This window comes from Tamandua tetradactyla, chromosome 11, assembly GCF_023851605.1.
Source record: "Tamandua tetradactyla isolate mTamTet1 chromosome 11, mTamTet1.pri, whole genome shotgun sequence".
Taxonomy (NCBI): domain Eukaryota; kingdom Metazoa; phylum Chordata; class Mammalia; order Pilosa; family Myrmecophagidae; genus Tamandua; species Tamandua tetradactyla.
The window spans coordinates 22,046,739-22,073,088 of record NC_135337.1 but is presented as its reverse complement, the minus strand read 5'-3'; the positions used below and the strand labels follow the sequence as shown (position 1 = coordinate 22,073,088).

Here is a 26,350-nt window from a genome sequence, read left to right as displayed (position 1 = left end):
CATCTTAACTTAAAGCAAATTTGTTCACATTAATAGGAACTTAAATTCAATAGTATATAAAAATTTTGCTCTATTATACCTCTGTTTCTTCCCTACTCCTTTTGATATTATTGTCTAGCCAGTTACATCTTTATACATTAGAAGTCCATCAACACAGTTTCATAATTATTTCTTAATGCAATTTGTATTTTAGAACAGAACAGTTATAAATGAAAATATGTTTATATCTCATTCATAATACCTATGTAATTACCTTTACCAATACTCTAATACTCTATTTTTTTTAATGGATTTGAGCTGTCTAGTGTACTTTCTTTTCAACCTAAAGGAATTCTTTTTAATACTTCTTTCAGGGAATGGTTTATCTGAAAATTTCTCATTTTCCCTTGGTGTTTAAAGATGAACTTAGTTGGATATAGAATTATTGGTTAACAATATTTTTCTTTCAACACTTTGAAGATGCTGTCCTACTGTCTTTTGGCCTCTGTGGTTTCTGTTGAGAAGCTGGCTGTTCATCTTCTTAAGCTTGTATTGTATATAAGTTGTTTTTTTCTTGCTGCTTTCAAGATTTTCTCTTTGTGTTTGTCTTTCATCAGTTTGACTTTGATGTGTAATAGATAGCTCTGTTTGAGTTTATTCTACTTGGGGTTCATTGAGCTTCTTGAAAATGTTGATTATTATTTTTCATCAAATTTGAGAAGTTTTCTGAAGTTATTTCTTCAAAAATTTTCCTTCTTTTTCTTTCTCTTCTCCTTTGGGACTCTTGTTCTGCTTATGTTGTTTTGCTTCATATTTTTACAGGTGTCTGAGATTCTGATCATTCATTTTCATTTTCTTTTTTTTTTCCTGCTCTCCAGTCTAGTTAATACCTATTGACCCATCTTCAAGTTTGCTGCTGTTATTGCAACTTAAAAACTGTTGTTGCACCCCTCTACTAAATTTTTCTTTAGTTATTATACTTTTCAACTCCAGAATTTCTGTTTGTTTCATTTTTAAAAAATAATTTCTGTTACCTTATTGATGACTCATTATTGTCATAATTTCTGTTCATTCTGTCAATATGGTTTCCTTTAGTTCTTTGAATATTTATAATAGCTTATTTGAAGTCTTTGTCTACTAAGTCCCAAGTCTGGGCCCTCTGAGGGACATTTTCTGTTGGTTTCTTTTTTTTTTTGCCTTTTTATGTGGCTTACTTTGCTACTTTTTTACAAGTTTTGTTGCAAAAAACACTTTAGAAAATATTTTGTAACAACTGTGATATCAAATTATTCCCACTACCCACCTCCGTTCCCAAGATTTGTTGTTGCTGATGCTTTTGTTTATTTCTATTGTTGTTTTACATGTGTTGTATTGTAACTTTGCTAGATAAATCACCAGACTTTGTATTCCCTGCAGTGTGTGGCCACTGAGTTCTCTGCTTGTGTTTTTTTTTTTAAGTTATTTTTGTTTTTAAACTGGCCTCCTTGGGTCAATATAGTAGTGGTCAGCCAGTGATTAGTCAGAAGATTTCCTTAAATGCCTTGTCTGTGTGTCTTCTTCCCTTTTCCAAGGATATCTGTGTGAGAAAACAGACAGTTTATAAGACTGCTTTGCTCTCGCTTCTTGCTTGTGCAGAGCCTCAAGGTCAGGAAGAAATGAGTGCTTGGTGATTTCTCTTTATCCACATCTTCTCCTGTGAGCATACAGTTCTTTAGATGCCTCACAATATGTTGAAGGTGTTTAGAGTTTTCTATGATTGGTTTCAAGGATTTCCTTTTAAATTCCTGGCTAGGCTCTTATTTGCTCAAACTGAAACACAGCTTCAATCAGCTAAGATATTCTAGGAATTTGCTAATATTTCGGTAATGCCCCTCTCCCCAGCCCCCAAAATTGTGCTGAGCTCTGAGTCTAATCACCATCACACTTTGAGAATAGAGATTTTTTAATCTGTAAGGATTGAACTGTAAGTTTGGGCAAAATATTGACTGCACTATGAAGGTGGTACTTTTAGTGGGTCTCCAAGGATCAGATTTCTTTGTCGACTGCAATACTGTTGGCTTTTGGCAACCTTCTCTCTGACCTAGAGAAGGAGTGGAAATGGGGATAGCCCCGTGTTAAAATATTAAAGAGCCCTGTTGTCTTACTGAGGTTCCGTAGTTTCTCTTGCATAGGTGATTTTCAGTTTGTTCTGTGGCTTTGAGTAGTTACCAGAGTTCTGAAATAGATAGTTTTTAGTTTTTTAGGGGTAAAACTTATTTACCAGAGTCCTCTACCATTCTTGTAATTGATCTCCCCACATTCATGATTTATTATTCCTATAATACATAGAAATTACTGATACTTGGAATTTTTGTGAAGTGTTTATAAGTGATTATTTTGAATTGGGTAATAGTCAATCTTTCTCTGTGCTTTGGAATGACTTAAATAAGAGGGCCTCATTTGTTTCTTGATGGCTTAGTGGTTTTTAGTTCTGCTATAGAGAGAGGATTTTGCATTATTTTGTTCTTGGCTTTTACTTAGGTTTCCACCTGCTTTAATGTAATTTTATTGATCCTTGCCTTTACCAAATGTAGCAGCTTCTCTGTCTCTGTCTCAATGAGACTATATACATACATCTTGTTAGTGTGTGTAATAGTACTTTGCAGTTTTTGCCAAGATTTTTGTCTGTGTTATTAACTGCTTTCTCCCCAATGCCTAGAACATTGAATGAATGAATAACATTATCTAAGGACATCAATATTTCTCTGTTCTTTTTTTTTATTTTCATCTCCATTAGATCCATCACTTCCCTCAATCATTTCCTTACTGTACTCTATGGTAGGAACTCTCTATTATTTAAATAGTATTATTTAATGAGTGAATAACACTTAATACAAGTAAATGTTTATTGAATCGAATCTGGTGTTAGAGCTGATTCTTTTTAGCTCTACCTGCATTATTGTAACCATTTATATAATGTATGTTTATATTCCTGCTGTTCTGATACTCTTTGTTTTCTAGGTCATGGGCACAGTCATTTCCTCTTTAACGGTACTGTGGATCAGGCACATAGCCACGTCGATCATTGCCACAGTCACGAATTGAAACATGGCCCTGCGCACAGCCATGATCATGCTCATGGTCATGGGCACTTTTATGCTCATGGTGAGTATTGCTGGCTCAAGACTTTCAAAGTGTATGGGCTTCAAACCAGAAATTGTATAGATTACTTTTCCTAGTTGAAATGACCTTTAAAAGGATATTACAATCAACTACCTTTCTAATGAATCAATCTGAAAGTTTCCCAGGGCCAAGTCATTCTTGGTATATCATGGAATTAACTCTGTATAAGGCAGTGAATGTAGATTTTTTTCCAGTGAGCATATCTTAGTAAAATGCCACTATTTTAAATGGGTATCAGTGAATGAGGAATAATTGAATTTCAGCAAATGAAAATCATGATTTTTTTAGTATAACTAGGCCTTTTGTGCTATATAAGCTTATGATAATACAATAGGGGTTTTAATTTTCACAATTTTATTGTAAATTTTGATGATTTTTGCCTGATATTTCCCTCCATGTTCCCTTAGAAGCCTTTATATGCGAACTTGTATAGCATTTGGGTGCTAAATTATCAGGTATTTATCAATTTAAATAATATTTTATTTTAAAATTATATTAAAAGAATCTGTGCAGTCTTTTTGATACCCCTTTCCAATATGAAAATTAGAATGGGCATAGCCCAAATACCCCTAAAGATTGGGAGAAGGATCAAAGGAGGAGGAGTTATAGCAGAGAAGATAGGATTTAAAAAATTTAACTCATTTGTTAAATCACTATAACTCCTGAATCATTATATTGATATTTCTTTCAGTCTCCAGTGTCTTGGAGCAGCTAGAAGAAAAATCTAAAAACCTTGGTATGGGAATTGTAACCCATACTCAACTCTGAAATCTGTTCTGTAACTACTTGTTATGATGTACTTTGAAATTTATTGCTTTTTTGAATATATGTTATATTTCACAATAAAACATGTTTTAAAAAAAGTCTGTGCAGGTAATTTCAGAGCATAGATTACTAGCAGAAAGCTGCTTAGGTGACAGAATTCTGTTAATCTTTTTATGTATTATATGCTTAATTTTTATCTGTACTTATCTATCATAGACAGAATCCTAAAACTTTAGATTTGGAAATATGAAAGGAGCCCTGGAAACTGAATACTCTAGCCCCCTAGTTTTTTTTGCCTCTGAAATTTGCTATATTTTTGTAACTGTTACTCTGGTATGCTTTAAAGCCTTGTTTTTCCAAGACTTGTTTGTGCATATGTATCTCAAAATAATTTTGAAAAGCTGTGTATTCTCTCATACATTTTAGGATGATTTATAAAAATTTTTTACTATTCATTTAAATAGTTGCAAAGAGTATAATTTCTGATGCATTTGTAGATAGCGAAATTTTAGAATTAAACTTTTCCGTTATTCTACTGAATGTATTCAGTGGATTACAAATACCATAGTGATTTGATACCCACTCTCACCCATTTTAAAAACATATAGACAACTATAAATTTTTCATTACCCTGTTCCTCCCATTCCACTTCCTTTCCAGAATTTTATAATATTGGGTATTTTTTTTTTTGAGTCTTTAAATGATGACATATTATACTCCTGACAATAAAATATATATTAAAATTTTTATTTCTTGTAACTGTAAGACTAAGCACTTAGACATTTTTCTTCTCAATAGAGTTGTTGTAGTTATTACTAGTTGAGCTAATCAATGTAATTCTATTTCAAATTTTGATATATAATGTTAATCATAAAAAAGTAAAATTTTATTTGAAATAGATATGTTAATGAGATGCTTAGAGCTTTTTTGGTTTTTCTCAATTAGTTTATGGATAAAAGTACTTATGGCATGAAACAAATTTGAGAATCATTTCTATTCCTATTTTCCATCCTTATAATGTGAGTAGTAAGAAAGCTCAAGTAGAAGGAATTATTTTATAGTAGTTTCAGTTCATTCTTTGAACACCTTCAGAATTTTATTCTAAGAATTATATAGTAACCTGTCATCAAAAATTATTTTAATAATAGTCCCATTAGCAAATTCCTACATTTTATTAAAAGCAAAGACTTGGAAACCATTTGGCTTACAAAAGGATTTGCTAACCAGCCATAAGAGTAAGAAATTACTTTCTTAATATTGCCACCAATATTTTCAGTTGACTCCCTTTTTGTTGCTCCAGAATTTTTTTACACCCTGGCCAATGCACTTTAATGAAATTCTAGAGAGGTGAAAGATAGTCCTTTTTTGGCTAAGGGAGAGAAGGGTGAGTGGAGAAGAAGGTATAACATGACATCAGGGCATTCTCAAGCAGATTAGTTTTAGAAAAGCTTCTTTTGAATTTTGAGAATCTAGAAACTGAATCCCTTACCTATATTACTTCTTATTGATTAACTTAATTGAGATACTTGTCCTAACATAAAACTCTGAATAAATTTTTTACTTAATGGAGACAGTGATTGGGTTGCAAAATGTTTAATTTGGCAAAATCGTGGGATTCTAGAATTAACTAAGAGAGATTTTCAAATAATTGTTTATGGTATTCCACATAGTTAAAATTGAAATTCAAACATGAAAGAATCCATGCATTAATATAATTACTTTTTATGGTCTTTCTCCTTCACTGGCCTAAATTCCTTGAGCTCAAGGACCTTGTCTTACTGACCTTTTTATTGACAGATTCTTTCACAGTGCCTGACACACAGAAGCAACTCATTAAATATTTATTGGGTTCCTAAATTTATAAATGCTATTTGCATTTGTTTTATAAATCTTAAAATGCTGAATAAATTTTCTCCAGCCCTCCCTTTAGTCATCCCCCACACCTCTGAAATAAGTAATACTAAAAACCAGAATTTAGATCTTACTTTTTTTTATGACTGCATGAGGGTAGCATAGAAAAATAATTTTTTAAAATTTGTTAGGAAAGAAAAGGTATATTTTGAATTTAGGTTTTAATAAAACACTTTACATTTCTATTTGGGTAGACTGGGAACAAATGTTTAAAAAAAATTGTCAGGTTTATTTTTAGAGAATTCAACAGTTATTTATGGTAGCCTAATATTGTATTCCAACAATGATAGTAATAATAATAGTACTAATGCTTGCTTGTAGTTTTGAATGTTCATCATATGCCAGGCATATGCTAAATGCTTTATATGTATTAGCTTTTAAAAATCAACCGTCTAAATAAGAAAAATAATTTTTTTTAATTAAAAAAATAGACTTAAAAAATCAACTGTCTAAAGAGGTAGGAACTGTTAACTGTCCCTTTTGCAGATGAGGAACTGAGGTACAATAAGATCATAATGGCTGGTTTTCAGACACAGGGAATCTGATTCCAAAACCTGTGCTCTTAAATGCCATTCTGCCTTTGATGTCGCATAAGCCTATTCAAAAGTAATAGGGCCATGTTTCCATTTTGCCCAGAAGAGATATGATAGTCTTACTGGGAAATACTGCAAACTTCATATTTATCAGAATGCTGCAATGTGTATAAAGCTAGGTGTATTAAAGAAAAAATTACCCTGCTCAAATCTCAGTGACTTAAGCAGTAAAGGTTTATTTCTGGGTCTTGGTTCGACAGGTACAAGGTAGGGCTCTGTTTAAGAATCCCAGATCCTGGCCCTTGCCGTCTAGGAAACCAGTCACTCTTAAACCCTTGGAACCTTTCACTGGTTTCTCTGCATCACACTGGGAGAGAGAATGCATAGAAGATTATGTGGGAGATTCTTATGAGCCTGCAAGTGGTTACTTTGCTTATTTCTTTGTCCACAACCCAGTCACAAAGCACCTCTCTCAAGGGAGCCTGGGGACTATAGTTTATTTGCATACTCAAGAGGAAGAAGAAATTGTAAGCAACTAGCCATTCTCTGCCACAGTTGCCAAATTATATATCTAACTATACATATTTGAGTTATATTTTCTTATATAACTTTTATAATAGTATAGCAGAATATACTTTTCAAAATAATTATGCCAAAAATGACTGACTATCTCGACCTACTGCTGATAGACAGAAATCTGTTTTGGAGACTGCCTCCAAATCCAAGAGCTGCATTTTTACCAATTATACTTTTAGCTTTCAGCAGAATTTTCAGGATAACTTCTTCCTCCTCACATAGTAGTGCCATATCCAGACAGTCTTATATTTTTATATGTCTTCTGACATTGTTGCAGTGCCCTATCAAAATGCTAGTGGTAAGGTTAAGTCAAAATTCAAGCGTAAGTTTATGTCGGCCCTTTGGTGCCAGATGTAGAACTGTCCGTCAGTCACGCCGGCTGTCTGTCATGATCATGGAGCTTGTCGGTCTTCCTAATGGTCTGTTTCAACAACTATTGATGATCTTTTATCTAGTGTTCCTATATTTTCTGTTTCATTATTAAAACTGATTCAGCAGTCTTTAAAGCATCTAAGCATAGAAATTACAATATTTTGTTCACCTTTTCATTATAAAGGCAAAATTTAAAAAAAAATGATCTCTTCTGTGTGAAAAGCTTGACACATTCATTTAGAATCTATTGGAAAGCTGCTTACTGTTTGCCAGTCAAGGTATCCTGGATTCTGTCCTAGCAGAGGATTTGGTTTTCTCTGAATTTTCCAGTTGTAAAATTAGCATAGTAAAGTTATTATAAGCTGTTTTATGAATATGAATGCTTTTGATTTACTATGCTTTTTACCAGATTGCTTAATATAAGTAATTTCCTAATTACTCTGTATCCTTGATATATTTTGAAATTCCCCATGTTTATCTCCATTAAATTAGTATATTAAAATTAAAAAATAATTTTGTAGGTCTAATGTGGCTATTTAGTCATGCGTCCTTCATGATACATTTGAATGAAAGTAGTCTGAATTGCAAAAAATCTGAATCAGGAATTGAAGACATGTTTTAAAATAATTTAACTTAACTCTCTACAGATGGTCCCTCCTTAAAAGAAACGACAGGACCCAGCAGACAAATTTTACAAGGTATGAGAATAAATCTATGTTTTATTCAGCTTTATGAAACTGACTTGTAGTTCTGAGTTGTCTGAAGTTTTCCTTTAAGAAAAATACGTATCATACTATTTGTGTTTAAAATGTAAACCTTTCTAGAGATTGTTATGTATAGTGTTGGATGTATCAGCAGACATCTTTTTGATTGTCCTTTGACTATTTTCTTAGATTTAATAAGAACAAATATTCAGAAACTATCTGAGTATATGTAAATAATACTCATGCCTATGACTATCATTAACACTATAGTAATATGGTTGCTTGAGTAGGATTGTTAAATGGTCGTCTTTCCAAGAATAATAATTTATGTTGTGGAAGAATTTAGAGCTAAAGATACAACACAAAGTGAGACCTCAGTCGTAATTGTAGTCATTAACTGATGATACCTAAACATACATGTCATGATAAATGATATATTGCAAAGTTGTATATGCCAGAGAAAGTCAATCTTGTCTCTGAACTATGGTAGTTTTTCTTTTGGTATGTCAACCTATCTTTGGCTCTGAGTTTCCATTTAGACCTTATTATCAAAGTTTCCTAATTCCCAGTTCCCCATTTTCTGTATTAACTTCTGACTTCAATCTGACTTTCTTAGTAGCTGAATTCGTCTCCATTATTTCCTGATGTAACTCTGGCTTTTGATTTTTTCCCTATGAACTCATCCATACTGAGGAGTTTCTTTTCAGGAGACTTAAATGTGTATTCCAGTTATCAGTTTCCATTGGCAGTATAAATGCAATTGTTTTAGGACAGTAGCTCCTGAAATAACTTATGGTCATGCATATTTGATGCATTTATATCCAGTGCTACAAATTAGCTTTGATAATAAAATGTATTCATAATTTTGGAAATCCTCACAAGTTAAATAACTTCTTAATGATCTTTTATCCAAGCTATTTGGAATATTAGATTGTATTTTCTGAGTATGTATCAGTTTATGGTGGTCGAAGCAGCCCGGTAGCTAGCTAGCTGAAGGACAGAGATAACTGCCTATTATTAAAACTTTTCCTGCAAAACAACCAGGCCAATAATTTACACATTATCGTAAATTATGCCCCAAAACAACAAGTTTAAACTGAACTTTTCAATTATTAGTTGCATCTAGGTTTTTGGGCAGTTAGAATATCAGTAATGTTATCAAATCTTTTGAAGCTTTCAGCTTTTATTTAAATTAAACATGCTAGTTTATATTTCTTTCTTAAGTGTTACTTCTTAAAGATTTACTAGAAAATAAGAAGAACTTAGATAGTTAATGATGCTAATAAAACCAGTTTGCAGGTTAGTAAATAAGGTGTAATGAGGGACTTTCCAATCTCAGGAAAATCAAGAACAAATGATTATTTTCTTTTTCCTTTCAGTGTGTAGAACTATTTTCATTTCTGATTCTACCAAAACACTAATTAAAGAATATGGAAGTTTAAAAACATTTATTTCTTTAGAATTTGTAGCTTAAACTTTGATGTGTTTTTTTCATATTGTTTTTAAATTTTAAATGCCCCCCCCACTTACTATCAATTTAACTCTTTGCTGTTTAAATTATTCACCCTAGAGAAACAGAATATTTTTCTATAAATAAGTTTCTGAATATTTTTCTTATAGAAAACTTTTTCTTGAGTGCCATTAGTTTTTTGAGGAATTATTAAAATGAACAAACTCTGTACAAATGAAAAAATTATATCTAGGTACTGGAGGATGAATATTTGTATAAGTGACATAAAATTCTATTGTAGGAGATGAAATGTATTTTCCTAGAGCGCATTGATTCAGTTGAACTTGTTAATAGGTTTTTAATTATTACAAAGAGTTTATGTATTTAAGTAAATCTTTATTTCTATACCTGAAATAATTAATGATTTACCATAAAATAAGATGATTTTATTAAGTGCAATGCATAATAAAATATTTCTGAAGTAGATATACATGCTTTTTTACACTCTAGCTATTTCTTTTTAGATATGATAGTTGATGCTATTGAACAGTTTTCTATTTTTAGCAAAGTATAGTTGAAGTCTGTTTGAAACAGTGGTTTGCTATACAGTAACTTTTACCTATTGATCTAAATGGGGTGCATGGGTGGTTCAGTGATACAATGCTTGCTTTCCGTGCAGGAGGAGACCCGGGTTCAATTCCCAGACTATATAGCAAAAAAAAAAAAAGGTCTAAATGCTGAATAATTGAAACTATCCTTCTCTAGTTTTTTTAAAGAAAGAATTACAGTGTGGGCCACGGTGGCTCAGCAGGCAGAGTTCTCTCCTGCCATGCCCGAGATGTGGGTTCGATTCCCGGGTGCCTGCCCATGCAAAAGAAAAACAAAAACAAACAAACAAGAAAGAATTGCATATCCTTGATATTTTTAATGGGTTTTCCAGACGAGTGTCATTTATTAAATGTTAATAGCAGAACTAGGTTCTTGGGCAGTTAGATTTTCAGTTTAATATTCTACCAAATTAATATTTAATTAAATACTTACAGTTCAAAATGTGTTTTGTGTCCATTTTTAAATATTCCATTCCCTGCTTTCGTTCACTTTGAGTGTGAGCTTAGTGTGTAACTTTAAGTAACAAAATCTTTAGGCTATTTAATAAATTTAGTAGAATTGGTAGTTAGGATCCATAGGAAATTCTAGTCTCAATTAGTAATTATTTTAATCACCAGCAGAGGGCTCTGTGTGTATATATATTTGTATCAATCAGTAATTATTTTAATCACCAGTAGAGGGCTCTGTGCGTACATATATTTGTAGTTATAAGTTTAATGTTTCCTTGGCCAATTCTTTTAGCCTAATGCAGTTCTTACCTAATAAATTAACTTTTGAACTTCTTTAAGTAGAGATGAATATGCACAATCTTTAAAATCAAATTCATCTCTGTACTTCATTTGGTATATACCAAAATATTAAGTCTCATTAAGAGCAAATATAATTTACAAGTCAGAGATCTTAACCCTGCTGATTTGACAAAAGGACTATTACAATTCAAAACGGTACAGCTACATATGAACTACAGTGAATCCATATTCTTTCTGATTTTTAAAATTGGTATTTAGTTTTCTAGATACAAAATTATGAATATAGTTTTCATATTTGTGTCAAAATTGTTCATGATATATTATTTTGATTTTAATTATGCTTTATTCCTAGGTGTATTTTTACACATTCTAGCAGATACACTCGGAAGTATCGGTGTAATTGCATCTGCAATAATGATGCAAAATTTTGGTCTAATGATAGCAGATCCTATCTGTTCAATCCTTATAGCCATGCTTATAGTTGTAAGGTAAGTGTTAGTGTGTTATCATCAGGTATTAAAGAGAGAGATAGGTGATAAATATGCTTCTTAAATGATATACCTAACACACAAATTAAGTTGGTTTCCTTTTGATCTTTAGCAAATTTCTACATGCATTATTTCTTTTTTTCATCATCCTTTTTTTTTTTCTGTGATTACCATTTATTTCTTGCCTAGAGTTTGTTATTCCTTTTTGGTATGTAGCAATTAAGCTTTTAGGCCCATAATTCAAATCGATAGTACTTTTCTTGAATTCAATGCTTTATGACTAGAGTAGAACATTGGAAGCATAGAATGTATTAATTATAGTTAGAATCTTATTCTTTTGGCCTTGTGTCTTATACTATCATATGCAAAAGAATTTTCAAAATACTCCTGCTAGAGCTATTTTTAATATATAAAATCAAATTATCATTTTAGAAGTTTGTAAAAATGCTTACTGAGGTCTATTTATTTCTGTCTCACCATCAAGATTATAAAATTCCTGAGGAAGGATCTGTCTCTTAGTCTTTACTTCTCTATTGCCTATCGTAGTATCCTAAAGGTGTGTGTGTTTGTGGTTTCTGAATAAATATTTGCTGAATTAGATTGTATAGTTATTTTCTCTCAAGTTTGTCTTACCCTGAGATACTTTTTATTATTGGTTTAACTATTACAATAAAAGATAATATAGGTTTTTATTTCACATTCTTCAGTTATTTAAAAGTATACATATATATTTTTTGGTTGGTCTGCTTTTTCTTATCCATATGATTTTACTGTCAGTAAAAATGTTTTTGTAATGATATCAAAGACCTACTAGAGGACAGACCGTGATGATTTTTATAATCCGTAATTAAATAGTATAGATTGTAATCTGTTAAAATCAGCCATAAATGCAAATTTTTAAGTTTTTGCTTAAAAATAGGCTATACTTTTTAAACATGTTGATAATTCCTTTTAATTCCTTTATATTATTTATATTATAAAGCATCTTTCCTATGTAAAAGTCTTTCATAAAGCTTGGGAAGCCTTTTCTTCATCTTTGGAAATCTAACTATTCTTCCTAAAAAAAAAATTCAGTTTACATTTCATGTTTTCTGTGAAAACTGAAAATAGAGTTAGTAACTCTTACATATGCTTTCAGTATTCATTGTATTCAGTTTTGTAGTATAATTCTTAGTTGCTTCTAAAACTTCCTAAAGTAGGAACTTTTTTTTATCTTCAACGATGGAAATTTATTAGTTTACAGTTTTGAGGCTCTGAAAATGTCCAAATCAAGGGATCGTTAGAGCAATGCTTTCTTCCCAAAGACTGACTATTGGCAAGCCTTCGCTCCTCTGTCGTACGGCAGACACATTGTGGCATCTGCTAGTCTTGTCCAGGGTTCGTTGATTTCAGCTTCTTGTTTCCTTGGCTATCTCTCTGAATTAAATTCTCTTAGAAAGGACTGCAGTAAGAGGATTAGGACACATCTTGAATGAGGTGGGTCACACCTTCACTGAAGTAGCCTCATCAAGAGGTCCTACTTACAGTGGGTCCACACCCACAGGAATGGATTACATTTAAGGACATGTTTTTCTGGATACAATAGTTTCAAACCACCACACGTGGATGACTTCATTTGATATTAAAACAAATCTTTAAAGTAGGTGCTTTTATTTCACACATATTTTACAAATGAGGGAAGTAAGGCCTGGTAAGGTCACATAGCTAGCTTAACAAGGGTCAGTGTGGGCATCCGGTCCCAAAGCCTAATGTCAAAGCCCATGCTGTTTACAGAGCTCTTGACTACTAACCAATCCATTAATATGTCCTATCAGTTCAACTTCAAAACATACCTCTCACAATCATCTACTTCTAATTTCCTTCACAGCTGCCACCCCGGCCCAGTCACCATGATTATTAGTCTGAACTATATCAGATGTCTCATAACTGGTTCCTCACTGCCAACTCTTGTTTCTGTACAATTCATTCTCACACAATAGCCTGAGTGATCTTTTAAGCCTTAAACATGTTAATATCCTGCTTATCTCCCAAAAAGACTTCCTATCACAGGGCCCTAAGTGTGCTGACCCTTCCCTACCTCTGCAACCTTGTCTTTTCCCACCTCTCCCATCTCACGAAGTTCCAGTCATATGGGCTTCGTTCTGAAGTGGGAACAAGACAAGCTCATGTTCTATCCTAGAGCTGTTTTTTCTCCATGGCTATTTTCTCTATTTCAGACATGTTCTTTTTTATTTTCCAGTGATTGTCTCCTTCTCATCCTTCAGCTCTCTGCTCAATTAACAACACCCCCCGCCTTGACTAACTTTGAACTGACTCTGAGAGGGGTGAGGATATATGTTCATATGTGAATATGAGGAGGAGGCAACTTGCTTTTCTATCTCCTCAGCCATGTATTTATGTATTTTATTCCTTAGGGCTGGTCATTTCTAATTTCATCTGTTGTATTTGAATTTTTCATAATATCAATCTCTCAAGATAGCTTTTCTCCAAACACTGTTATCTCACCGTACTCCCCATCATTATTCCTCTTCTTAGACAATGAAGCTGAAATTAAAAGAAATAAATTGTCCCAAGTCATTAAGTGGCAAGGCTGAAACTTACAATTCTGAGTTCCATTCAGTGTTTTTTTTTAGTGAAAAACAAAAAACAGCATTCACAGTTGTTTGTAAGCAGTTCAGTGAGGGCCAAGTTATATATCAACTTCAAGCTCAAATGTACTGATTTTTATATTTATAGGGCACTATTCAAAAGAAACTTTTAAAAGCAATTTTATATCTATTTTCTTATTTTTTTCATAAAAATATCCAGGTGGGTAACAGGTCAAATTACTTTCATCTTATAAATGAAAGGGGCACAAAGATAGTAAGGGACTGACTGAAAACATAAGTCTTGAGTTCCAGTTGTAATATTTTTCCATTAAACCATTCTGCCTAGTTAACCAAATAACAATATTCAAATAAACTGTCAATATACAGAACACCTAGGATGAATTAGAACAGTTAAGAAAAGTGTAATTACATTACACTTAGGGTTTATTTGCTTAAGGGGCTGTCATAAGGAGACAACATATATGTTAGGATGCCCTTGTCTGAAAAGGGTAAGGTCAAAAAGGAACATACCAGAATCACACAACTTTAAAAATCATAGGTAAAGGAAAGCCTGAATCAAGGAAGCACTCTCTAAAAAGAAACAAACATTTCCATTAACAAAATTGGAATATATCTAATCTTTAAAATGAATGCTAAGGAGGCTGACATGACATTCCACAATGATGGAATCTTTGAATAGATGGGCTACAGGCATGAGCATCAATGCCATATTCCTAAGATTGAGGCAAAAGATTTAGACATTTATCCAATAATTTAGTGTAAATTAATTCCCATTCTTTTTATATTCTGAAAGCAGGATTCTTTAACATATTAAATGACTATACACAGGAATCTACACCTGGCTTAAGAGTCTGCAACATTTAGTTTACTAGGGGTTGATTTGTCTTTCAGAGAATAGCCATTAAAATTTCTCTTCTCTCTCACAAGATTTAAAAATAATCAAGCATTATGTAGAAATACAGAAAGTCTTATATCAAGTAATACATGAAAAATAGGAGTCAAAATGATATATGTACATTGACAGCAAGTACACTGCTATACTCTGTACCAAATGACACTACCGAGTATCTACTACAAACTCAGTAGTAGTAGTTTCCAAGGAATATACTTAATCAGACCCTCAGATACTCTAGAAACCGGTATTTTAAACAAAGGCCCCAATGATACTAGGTTTGATTAAAACTATGGTTTAAGAAAGGCAATTCTAACCTTACCATGTGTCAGATTAAATAAATGATAAAAGTAAATTATAAATCATGTAATTGAACAACACCGCCAAAAATTCAATTTCTCTCTACAAAGCATTAACAGATATCTAAATACAATATGGTTTAAAAAATAAGAGAAATGAAATTGTGTATACTGTAGTTGTATTCATAAAGTATGCTAAGCAAAAACTATACAACAATGTGAAACATTAATGGCAAATCCAACTATAAAAGAAGATGTTACTCTGAATTCGTTTCATTGAGTGTCAAAAACCACCAATCTTTTAGTCCTTTTCTTATACATTATTCTGCATCCACATTCTCTGCATCTGATTGGATCACTGGATTTTATTTCATTTTCTATGTAACAGTCTCCACAGATACAGATGATTGGCTGCTGCTTTGGGGGTTGCACGTCCTTGTGGGTGTCCATTGTTAGTCCCCCGAAGACAGCCTTCTCATTCCCTACTCACGTAGCATGGAGAAATCCTAAAGCAGGATTTTAATATTTTCTGTTCTCTATCTCCACTGTTACTGCTTTATTCTGGCCACTGTTATTTCTTGCTTGGAAGACTATAATAACCTCCAAGTTAGCCTCTCTGTCTCTCTAAACGCTTCTCTACACTGTAGCCAAAATGATTTTTATTTTTATTTTGTATTATTCCTATTTTCTTTAATGAGAATATATTATATTATATATAAAATTTATCTTGCTTTAAATCCTTCAGTGGCTCTTTGTCACCCTCAGAATAAACTATGAACTCCTTTCTGGGACTTTATGATACTACGCATTTATCTCTTCCTTCTCTCCTTGCCATTTCTCAATTTATGTTGAGAAATATCTGTCTCTGACTGTAGTAAATTAGTCTGTTTCCTGAACATGTTTGAGCTTTCTGGATTCTGGATTTTGCTCATAGATCCTCTGTCTAAAATACTCTTAAACTTCCTGTCCTTATCTCTCTTTTATTTCATGTTTCTATTCCTCCCCACATATACACACACATACACACATATATGCACATAATGTGCCCTTCAAATCAGATTTCAGTTTAAATGGTACTTCCTTCAGGAAGCATTTCCTGAATCTCTATCTCCCGGGCTTAAGTAGACCTGTAGCACCTTCTACTGCTCATTTCATGTGTTTACTTACTATGTTAAAGTAGCCTATTTCATTGTTCTCCCATTTCATGAGGGCAGACTATAAGGTCAGCACCTAACTCTGCTTGGCATAATGTTGATACATAGCACATGTTTGAATCAAAATTAAATTCATATTTTTTCAGTCTCTGTGACTTTTACTCTTTTTTTACTGTTGCTTTTTCTATATCCAAACAAGAAATTCTTATTTAGTTCTGTTGCCATTCAGTTATTCCTAAAAATATGAATGAGTACATAGATAGACAGAGAAAAAAAGAAAAAACTTTTTACTGAAATATAACATCTCAAAATGGCACTTAATCATATTCAATAAATATTTATTAAATAAGGTGATGAAATATTTATCTGGCTAGAGAGCGGTAAAAAAGAGAAGATCCCTGCTGTTTTGATCTTACATTATAGTAGGGGAGAGAGACAACAGACAAATTAATGAGTAGACACTCAGATACCAAGTAGTTATTTGTGCTGGGTAGAGAGTTAAGATAGGGCAATGAGATAGTGACTGAGTCGCCACTTTAGACTGTGCGATAAGGGAAGACTTCAGAAGAGGGAGCGTTAGGCAGATATTTGAATGGTCACAAAAGAGCCTGTCACAGGAAGAACTTTCTAATTTAGGAAACAGGTAATATAAAAGCTCTATAATGAAAACAAAAGCCCTATAGTGAAAACTGTCCACTGAAGGGAGGCTGGTATGACTGAAGGCACAGGAAGAAAGGAGAGAGTGTGGTAAGATAAAGTTGGAGAGATAGACTGGGGAAAATAAGCCAGAGTTAAGAGTTTGTATTTTATTCCAAGCTGCAATGGGAAGCCCTAGGGGAGTGAGATTATTTGATTTATATTGTTAAAAATCATTTTGGCTATTGTATGGATAATGGATTATGAGGGGACAAGAATACAAACAGGCAGACCAGCTAGAAAGCTACTATAATGGACCAAGTGAGAAATGATAGTGACTTGGCCTAAGATGCTAATCTCAAACATGGTTTCAGGGCGGGTAGAGCAAATGAACTTTGCTCATGAATATGAACCTATGGGCGAAGTGTGAGCAAAAAGAGAATTGAACATAACTCTTAGAATTTTTACCTGAGCAGTTGAGTGAATGAAGGTTTCATTTCTGAAAGAGGGTCTATTGGGGGAGAGTAATGGTTTTTTTATTTGGTTTTGAAGGGGATTGCAAATCAGTTCTGTTTTGGTTGTTACTAAGTTTGAGATCTTCTGTTAGACATTTATACAGAGATTTCAAGTAGACTATGGGTGTACAAACATGTACAAATATAGAATTTGCGGGATATTCTGCTGAATATGTAGATTTGGGGATAGTCCACATATAGATTTTAAGCCATGGAGTAGCATTTATTTGGTATAAATGCCTTTCCATTCTCCTAGAAGATATTCCTTATTGTGGTATTCTTTCCCGTGAACCCTATTTAGCATCATGGTCTCCTTCAATACGGTGCTTCAAGAAGCCACAACCAATCAATCACAGTTGACTTTCACGATGAAACCTATTTGTCATATTTGCCTAGGTCCTACTGACTTATTTATAAAACTTCTGTTCAATGGTTTATATTTCAGTTTCATATAATTTGATTTCTTGTCATTATGTGTTAAGTTCTGATATTTTTATTTGTCTTTTTTTCTGATAAAGTAATACATCCTGATTATAAAGAATTCAAACAGGCGGGCCACAGTGGCTCAGCAGGCAGAGTTCTCACCTGCTATGCCAGAGACACCGGTTCAATTCCCAATGCCTGCCCATGTAAAAAAAAAAAAAAATCAAACATTACTGAAAATTCAAGCATAACTTAATCTGTTGAAATGTTCTCCTAATCCTGCCCCTTGGAGATAACCATAAAACTTTAACGTATCTTAAAATCATTCAATAATTGTTTGGGTGCCTACTTTAACCCATGCAATAAACAACATAATCAAATAGCCTACCCTTATGGAGCATGCATTCTAATAGGGGAGATAATTAATAAAGCAAATGAACATATAAAGAGATAATATAATGTCAGGTGCTATAAATCTGGGTAAGTGGGTGCTATTTTAGAAGGACTTGGAAACATCTCTAGATGAGATAACACTTGAGGGGAGCCCTAAATGGTGAAGGAATGGGCTGAGAGACTATTCAGAAGAAAAAGCATTTCTGATAGAGGGATCTTTAAGTGTAAGCACAGAGGTAGGAACATGCCTGAAATGTTTGATGAACTGCAAGAAGGGCAGTGTAGCTGGGATGCAAGGAGCAGAGCAGAGAATGATAGATACATGTATCTAGAGTTCAGAATAGAGTTTGGGGTTTGTATAGTATTTGTTTAGTATATAAAGCCATGAGATTGAATGAGTTCACTCAGAGAATGAACACATATAGGAAAAAAAGTCTGAGGACTGAGTCCTGGTGAAGGCAAAGAACAGATGGCAGCTCTGATAACAGGGGAAAGTGAAATGGCCAATGAGGTGGACGGAAAGATGCGAACACATGTTGTCTTAGAAGCCATATAAGGAAAATGGCTCAAAAAAGAGCCAACGCTGGTAAATGCTGCTGAGATGATTAATTGATAACTTAGACATGAGTCGTTGATTCAGAACAGTGTTGAGAATGAAAGCCTGACTGATGTAGCTTCAAGAGAGTGGGAGGGGAGGAAATGGGGAAAGTAAGTTTAGTCAACTCTTTGAAGGCTTTCTGCTCCAAATGGGGAAAGGAATAATACTTAAAGGGAGATGTCTGGTCAAGAAAGGTTTTTTTTTTTTTTAAGAAGATAGGAGCTGTAAAAAAAAAAAAAAGATGTATGAGAGAGGGAATATAATTACAGTAGCCTGATTAGAGTAGCTTTAAGAGAATGAGAGGGAGGAAATAGAGATAGCAAGTTATCAACTCTTTCAAGATCTTTAAAGCAGGCTGTCATTGCCTGGCAGCACTGAGGTCCCACTTTGAGGTTTGTGGTCATGAATATAAAGTGAAAATAACCAACACAGTTGATGTTTTTCTCCAGTCTTATTTAGCTGGTTGGTAAAAAGGTATGGAATAGATAGAGAGTTAGATTTAACAGGTTAGGATTTTGTCAGGTGAGTACTGACAGAGGGAGAAAGGTACAAAGTAGGAATTATAGTGGTGGGAAATAAAGATTTCATGGTAATGAAAGGTGCTATGAAAAAAATGATAGAGCCAGTGGTTTGGAGTTTCTGTTTAGGGAGAAGTGTTAAAAGTCAAAGTGTATAGGGGGTTATCTAGAAGCAGAAAGAGTTGTTCAGATTATGAGATGCTTTAAATTGAGATCTTGTTTTTTTTACAATTTTATTGAGATACATTCACGTATGATATAATCATCCAAAGTGTACAATCAGTGGTTCATAGTGTCATCATACAGTTGTGAATTCATCACCACAATCAATTTTCAAACATTTTCATTACTCCAAAAAAATAAATAAATAAGAATAAAAATAAAAATAAAAAACAATACCCATATTTTTACTCATCTGTCCATACCCTGTATAAAAGGAACATCAGACACAAGGTTTTCACAGTCACAGTTACACTGTAAATGTTATATCTTTATACAATCATCTTCAAGAATTGGAACACAGCTCAATAGTTTCAGGTACTTCTTCCCACCCACTCCAATATACTATAAACTAAAAAGGGATTTCTATATAATTCATAAGCAAAACCTCCGGAATGATCTCTTGACTCTATTTGAGATCTTTCAGTCACTGAAATGTTATTTTGTTTCATATCTCTTCCCTCTTTTGGTCAAGAAGTCTTTCTTGTTCACACAATGCCAGGGCCAGGCTCATCCCCCAGAGTTATGTCCCGCGTTACCAGGGAGATTTACACCCCAGGAAATCATGTCCAACATAGAGAGAAGGGCAGTTTTCCTGCAAAGTTGGCTTAGAGAGAGAGGGCTTGTCTGAGAAACAAGAGAGGTTCTCTGGGGGTAACTCTAAGGCATAATTATAAGTAGGCTTAGTTTTTCCTTTGCAGGAATAAGTTTCATAACAGCAAGCCCCAAGATTGAGGGCTTGGCCTATTAAATTGGTAGTCCCCAAAGTTTGTGAGAATATCAGGAATTCCCCAAGTGGAGAAGTTTAGTATTTCTGCTTTCTTCCCCAGTCCCTCAAGGGGACTTTGCAAATACCTGTTTATTTCTGCCCAGATTACTCTGGGATATATTGGGGCATCACACTAACCTGTACGAACCAACAAGATCTCACTCCCTGTTCAAGGTTCCATGTAATTATGGTGTTCAAGTAAACTGATCAGACAAGTTAAATTATGTCATGTGCTACAGAAAATATACATTTTGTACCAAATAAATATCTCTTTCTTTGGTCTCATATAGAAGTTGAAGTTTTAAAATATAGGAAGTATCATATTTTACCCTTTAGTCTGATTTACCTTAGTCCTGATTAGATCAGCTTCAGTCATATCTCTAGTTGAATCATGATCTCTTTTTCAGCTTTCTACACAGTTGCTGTATGGGGTAATGCTGACTTTCATAGCTGCAGAATTCTTGCTCTGAGTCTCAGGTATCACACAGATAGCTGAAGTTCCAGGGAAAGAGCAGGTTATACACAAGGAGGTAAACATCTCAGAATGTAGAAATAATCGTTACAACTCAGAAGTATAGATCTGACTGCTGGAAGAGCTTATAATCCAGAAACCTTTATAGTGAGCCTTCCTATGGAAACCTATGCTCTGGAATTAAATTCGGGTTTGCATATTATAGTTAACAAGTGAGGCATTATAATATTTGTCGTTTTGTTTCTGACTTATTTCACTCAGCATACTGTCTTCAAGGTTTATTCACATAGTTGCATGCCTCACCAACTTCATTCCTTCTTGCAGTCCTCAGTATTCCATTCTATGCATACATCACAGTGGATGTACCCTTAGGCCAACTCCATCCATTGCAAATTGTGAATATTGCTGCCATAAACACCAGTGTGCAAATGTCATTTGTATCCCTGCTTTCAGTTCTTCCAAGTATGTACCTAAAACAGGGTTGCAGGACCATATGACAACCCTCTACTTAGCTTCCTGTGGAACTACCACACTGCCTTCCAGGGGGACTACATTCTGCTGTCCTACTAACAGTGAATAGGTGCATCTCTCTGTCCACGTTTTCTCCAACACTTGTATTTTTTCTGTTTATTTTTTAAACAGTTTTATTCACACACTGTAGAATCCATCTTTAGTAAACAATCAATAGCTCATGGTATAATCACATAGTTATGCATTCACCACAACAGTCTATATGAGGACATTTCTATTTCTTCTGCAAAGAAAGAAATGAAGAGGAAAAAAATGAAGAGTAAGAAATAAAATAAAGAGAAAAAACAGCACTACCACCAAGAATCCCGTATATCCCTCTCTTATTGACTTTTAGCTTTGGTATATTGCCTTTGTTACATTTAATAGCAACATATTACAAGTTTTACTGTTAACTGTAGATCCTAGTTTGCATTGTTTGTATTTTTTCCATATACTATCCCATTTTCAACACCTTGCAGTGTTGACATTCATTTGTTCTCCCACATGTAAAAACGTTCTTATATTTGTACTTTAATCATCATTGTCCACTGTAGTTTTTGCTGAGTTACACAGTCTCAGTCTTTATCTTCTGTCTGTCTTTTTGTTGCCATACGTGCCCTTAGCCTTCTTTCAATCATACTCACACTCAACTTGTTCAGTGTACTTACAGTATTGTTCTATACATTTCTCTTTACAATCAGTCTTGTTGAACATTTTGAATTCCTTCAGCCTCATGCCTAGTCTCTACCCTCTTTCTTTCTCCTGATAATTCAACTTTAACTCTCAAAGTTCTCTCATCAATGTTAGTTCATATTAGTGAAACCATACAATATTTCTCCTTTCGTTTCTGGCTTTTTTAGCTCAACATAATGCCCTCAAGGTTCATCCACATTTTTGCATGCGTCATGACTTTATTCTGGACCCTTACTGATGGTCTTCATTTCTATACTCTTTTTTAAACCTCTCTCTCCTGTCTTATCCTATCTGCCTATAGTGTTTCCTTTAGTATTTCTTGTAGAGCTGGTCTTTTGTTCACAAACTTCGCAGTGTCTGTCTGAAAATATTTTAAACTTTCCCTCATTTTTTGAAGGACAGTTTTGTGTTAGATATAGAATTCTTGGCTGGCAGTTTTTCTCTTTCAGTTTCTTGCATATGTACTACTACTGCCTTCTTGCCTCCATGGTTTCTACTGAGAAATCCACACATAGTTTTATCTAGCTTCCATTGTATGTGATGGATTGCTTTTCTCTTGCTGCTTCCAGAATTCTCTTTGTCTTTGACGTTTGACAATCTGATTAGTAAATGACTTGGAGTTGGTCTATTCAAATCTATTCTCTTCGGGGTATGCTGCACTTCTTGGACCTGTAATTTTGTCTTTCTTAAGAGTTGAGATATTTTGGTGATTATTTCCTTCATTATTCTTTCTGCCCCTTCTCCCTTTTCTTCTCTTTTTGGGACACCGATAACATGTATAATCATGTACTTCATGTTATCATTCAGTTCCCCGAAACCCTGCTTATGTTTTTCCATTCTTTTCTCTATCTGTTCCTTGGTGTGTAGGACTTAAGATGTCCTGTCCTCTTGTTCACTAAGTCTTTCTTCTGGTTTTTCAAATCTGCTGTTGTAAGTCTCCGTTGTGTTTTTCATCTTTTGTGCCTTTCATTCTCCTAAGTTCTGCCATTTGTTTTTTCAAGCTTTTGAGTTTTTCTTTGTAGTCACCCAATGTCTTCTTTCTGTCCTTCATCTCTTTTACCATCTCTTCCCTTGTATTAGTTTGTTAAGCTGTCAGAATGCAATATACCAGAAATGGAATGGCTTTTAAAAGGGGCATTTAATAAGTTACAAGTTTACAGTTCAAAGGCTGTGAAAATGTCCAAATTAAGACACCGACAAGAGGTTACCTTCACTCAAGAAAGGCTGATGCTATCCAGAACATCTGTCAGCTGGGAAGGCACATGGCTGCTAGTCCTTATTCCCAATTCTTTTGCTCCCAGCTTCTGATGCCAGTGGGTCCTTCTCTAAGCATGTATGAGCATTCACTTATCTGCTCTGGGACAAAACTTCATCTCAGTGTAGTATCTGCTGTGGCCAGAGATTTCTTCTCTTCAGGTTCTGGTTATTTCCTTGAGTCCTTGCTTAGCACCTGAGCTATTTCTGTCTGGATCTCCAAACATCTGCATCAACTATGAAGCAGCTGTTTTCCAGGTGTCTCTGTCTGCTCCACTCTGTCATTTCTGAGGTTTCTCCAAAATGCTTCCTCTTTTAAAGACACTAGTAAACTAATCAAGACTTACCTTGAATGGGAAAAGTCACATCTCCATCTAATCAAAAGGTCATACCCACATTTGGGTGCATCACATCTCTTGTGGAGATAATCGAATCAGAGGTTTCCAGCCTACTATGTTGAATCAGAATTAAAAGAAACAGCTGCCCCATTCTGATTCACAATATTGAATCAGGATTAAAACTTGGCTTTTCTGGGGTATCTAATACTTTCAAACCTGCACATCCCTCAATTTCATTTGATTTTTTATTTGACTTAGCATATTTTTTGAGCATCTTTAATTAGTTGTTTCAGCTCCTGTATCTTGTTTGAAGTGTTAGTTTGTTCCTTTGACTAGGCCTACCATCTTTGTTTTTCTTAGTATAACTTTTAATTTTTGCTGATGTTTAGGTATCTGGTTTCCTTGATTAGTTTATTCTGGATGTCATTTTTGCCCTTTACTTAAAGTTTTCTTATTGATTGGCTTTGTTTCCTATCTGTGCTTTGGCATTCAATTCAACTTATTTTAGACTTCTAGCATAGCCTCTGTTTAACTAACTGATTAGAATTCTTCAGCTTGTGTTTTTCTGGTTCTTTGCCTGCCTATATGGAACCTTTTTTTTTTTTTGAGGAGGGTCTTTCCAGATATGATTGACCCCAATCAGAGTTTCCCAAGCCAGACAGCCCCAGGTCTCAGGAGGAGGATGTAATCAGTATCAAATTTCCCTGAGAATGAGACCTTGGTTGTTGACTTCCCAGTGCAGCCTCTAGACTGTGCTTTTCCTATCTTGCCCAGCAAGTTGTGCTTGTCAGTCCAAAGCTCCCCACTGGCATAAAGTGGGCTGTGCCTTTAATTCTCAGGAAACCTTGTCTCTGCCAGGGCATGATTTGACAGAAGCTGAGGTAGAAGGCAAGGTTAAGCTGTTTTCTGTTTTCTGGCCCTTGGGGTCTGAATTCTCTGAATGAGGGCTACTACCTGAGCTGGGCCTGCCCACCCTTTTCATGGGGAAGCTATGCCCTTCAGGGAATTATCTCCTTCACTTGGTTAGTTACTTTGTCTCTCAGAACTAACTTAACTCTTGCATGGTTCAGTGCTGACAATGTAAAATAACCTGAGGCTTTCTCTAATGAACCACTTAGAATAGTTAAAAAAATAAAATAAAATAAGAAATCTCTTTTCAGAGCCAGTCCCAAACCCCAAGTTTCTGCAGTCAAGAGCTGGAGTTGGTACCTAGTTCTGTGTGCCCCTATTGGTGGCAGTGGGTACAGCCCTTGTCTAGTATTCTGAGCTTGGCCAACTCTAAAAGCCTCCTTTTTTGTCCCCATCCCCTATCAGCCCTACCTCCTTTCTTCTGGGATAGCCCTCAGGATTCCTTTCTGCTTGCTCTGGGTTTATCTGTGCTTGGAGCTTATATCTAGCAGTCCAGAATTGTTCATTAAAACCATAGTTGGAGCTTGGTTGAACTATCTTCCCTTGCTTTAGAAGAGACTATTTTTCTCCATGAGTTGGTGTTTCCAGTGCAGGCTGCTATGCCAGTTGGGTAGGGGCACCAGCATCCACAGTTTGGGGGCTTTACTTACAGTTCTGTGCTGTGATCTTGACCTTTCCGGACTGGTGTACGATCTTTGTATGGTCGCAGATATCCCCCAAACCTAAATTGAAATCTTAAGATCCAAGGGTAGGTATCTGAGGTTGGATAAAGAATAAAATCATAGCTCATCCACATGGATATTTTTGTAAGAGTAATGGAGGGTGTAGTTGGAAAAATAAGTTTATTGCTTAACTCTTTAATTACTGAAGGGGAACTATCAAGAGTTGTAACAGTGGCATCAGGGATGGGTAGAATTTGATGGCATGGGCCCTAAAGAAGCTTTTTTGGGGGGAAAGGTAGGAGAGCAGGAATATGGAATTAGTAGTGATAAGCAAGGAGGACATTTATGTCACCTCAAGCCGTAGTTGTTCTCAGAGGATATAGGAAAGAAAATACCACCACTTGACAGTGCTGTAGGGAAAACGGTGTCCTAAGATGATAGCCAGATTTCAAGTAGCACAAGAAAGTGCTATGACTTCTCAGAGAAGAGGCTGAGGATTTAATGAAAATTGCATATTTTAGAGTAATTTTTTAAATTATGGAAATAATTATGTTGACAAATAAACTTGATAAAATAGAGAAAGGGTAAGGGAAAAAAATCACCCTTAGTTCTACCAACCAAGAGAACCAAGCTTTTGTGGGTTTTCTTAAGGCTTTTTCCCTTTATTTGGAACTGTTTGCTTATTAATTTTTTTTATTATGTAGATAAAATTATATTCTGAGTTAACTTTTGTTTTTTACTTTTGTGATTATAAAAGTAGTATGTAGTCATTATAGAAAATCTGGAGAATGCTGAAAAGCATTCAGAAGTGAAGAAAAATCAGTCAGGACTACAACACCTAGAGGTTACATTACCCCTTTTAACAGTATTTCTTTACAGTAATTTTTTCTTTTTAAACAGTATTTGATTTCTGATTTATGTACTGATTGTTAAGCTTGGTCAACATCAGCTCATTAGCACAGGTTCTAGATGGAAGATAATGTATTTATTATTTTAAATCATCAGAGTTTTGGAATGCTTTATGAAGGAGCAGATATTTAATTCCATGACAATAAATGACAAGGTATAGAGCAACACACAAGAATGAGTCATTCTTATAAAAAAAATATACCTAAAGTGTATATTTCTCTTTACATGTATGAGGGGGAAATATATATTATATTGTGTGTTTGTGTATAAATTTTTATCC

The 26,350-nt window shown here is 34.3% G+C and overlaps 1 protein-coding gene and 1 pseudogene across 2 annotated transcripts in view; one reads left to right on the top strand and one right to left on the bottom strand.

Moving 5' to 3' along the window:
• SLC30A7 (solute carrier family 30 member 7) overlaps nucleotides 1–26,350 on the top strand; it is a 115,496-nt gene that overhangs the window by 57,134 nt on the left and 32,012 nt on the right. For both annotated transcript variants that reach the window (XM_077120096.1, XM_077120095.1), the window contains exons 6-8: nucleotides 2,980–3,123; nucleotides 7,946–7,996; nucleotides 11,163–11,298. In XM_077120096.1, the coding sequence (XP_076976211.1) occupies nucleotides 2,980–3,123; nucleotides 7,946–7,996; nucleotides 11,163–11,298 (331 nt within the window). The remainder of the gene's footprint in view (nucleotides 1–2,979; nucleotides 3,124–7,945; nucleotides 7,997–11,162; nucleotides 11,299–26,350) is intronic.
• LOC143649958 (DNA-directed RNA polymerases I, II, and III subunit RPABC4 pseudogene) lies at nucleotides 15,133–15,555 on the bottom strand (annotated as a pseudogene).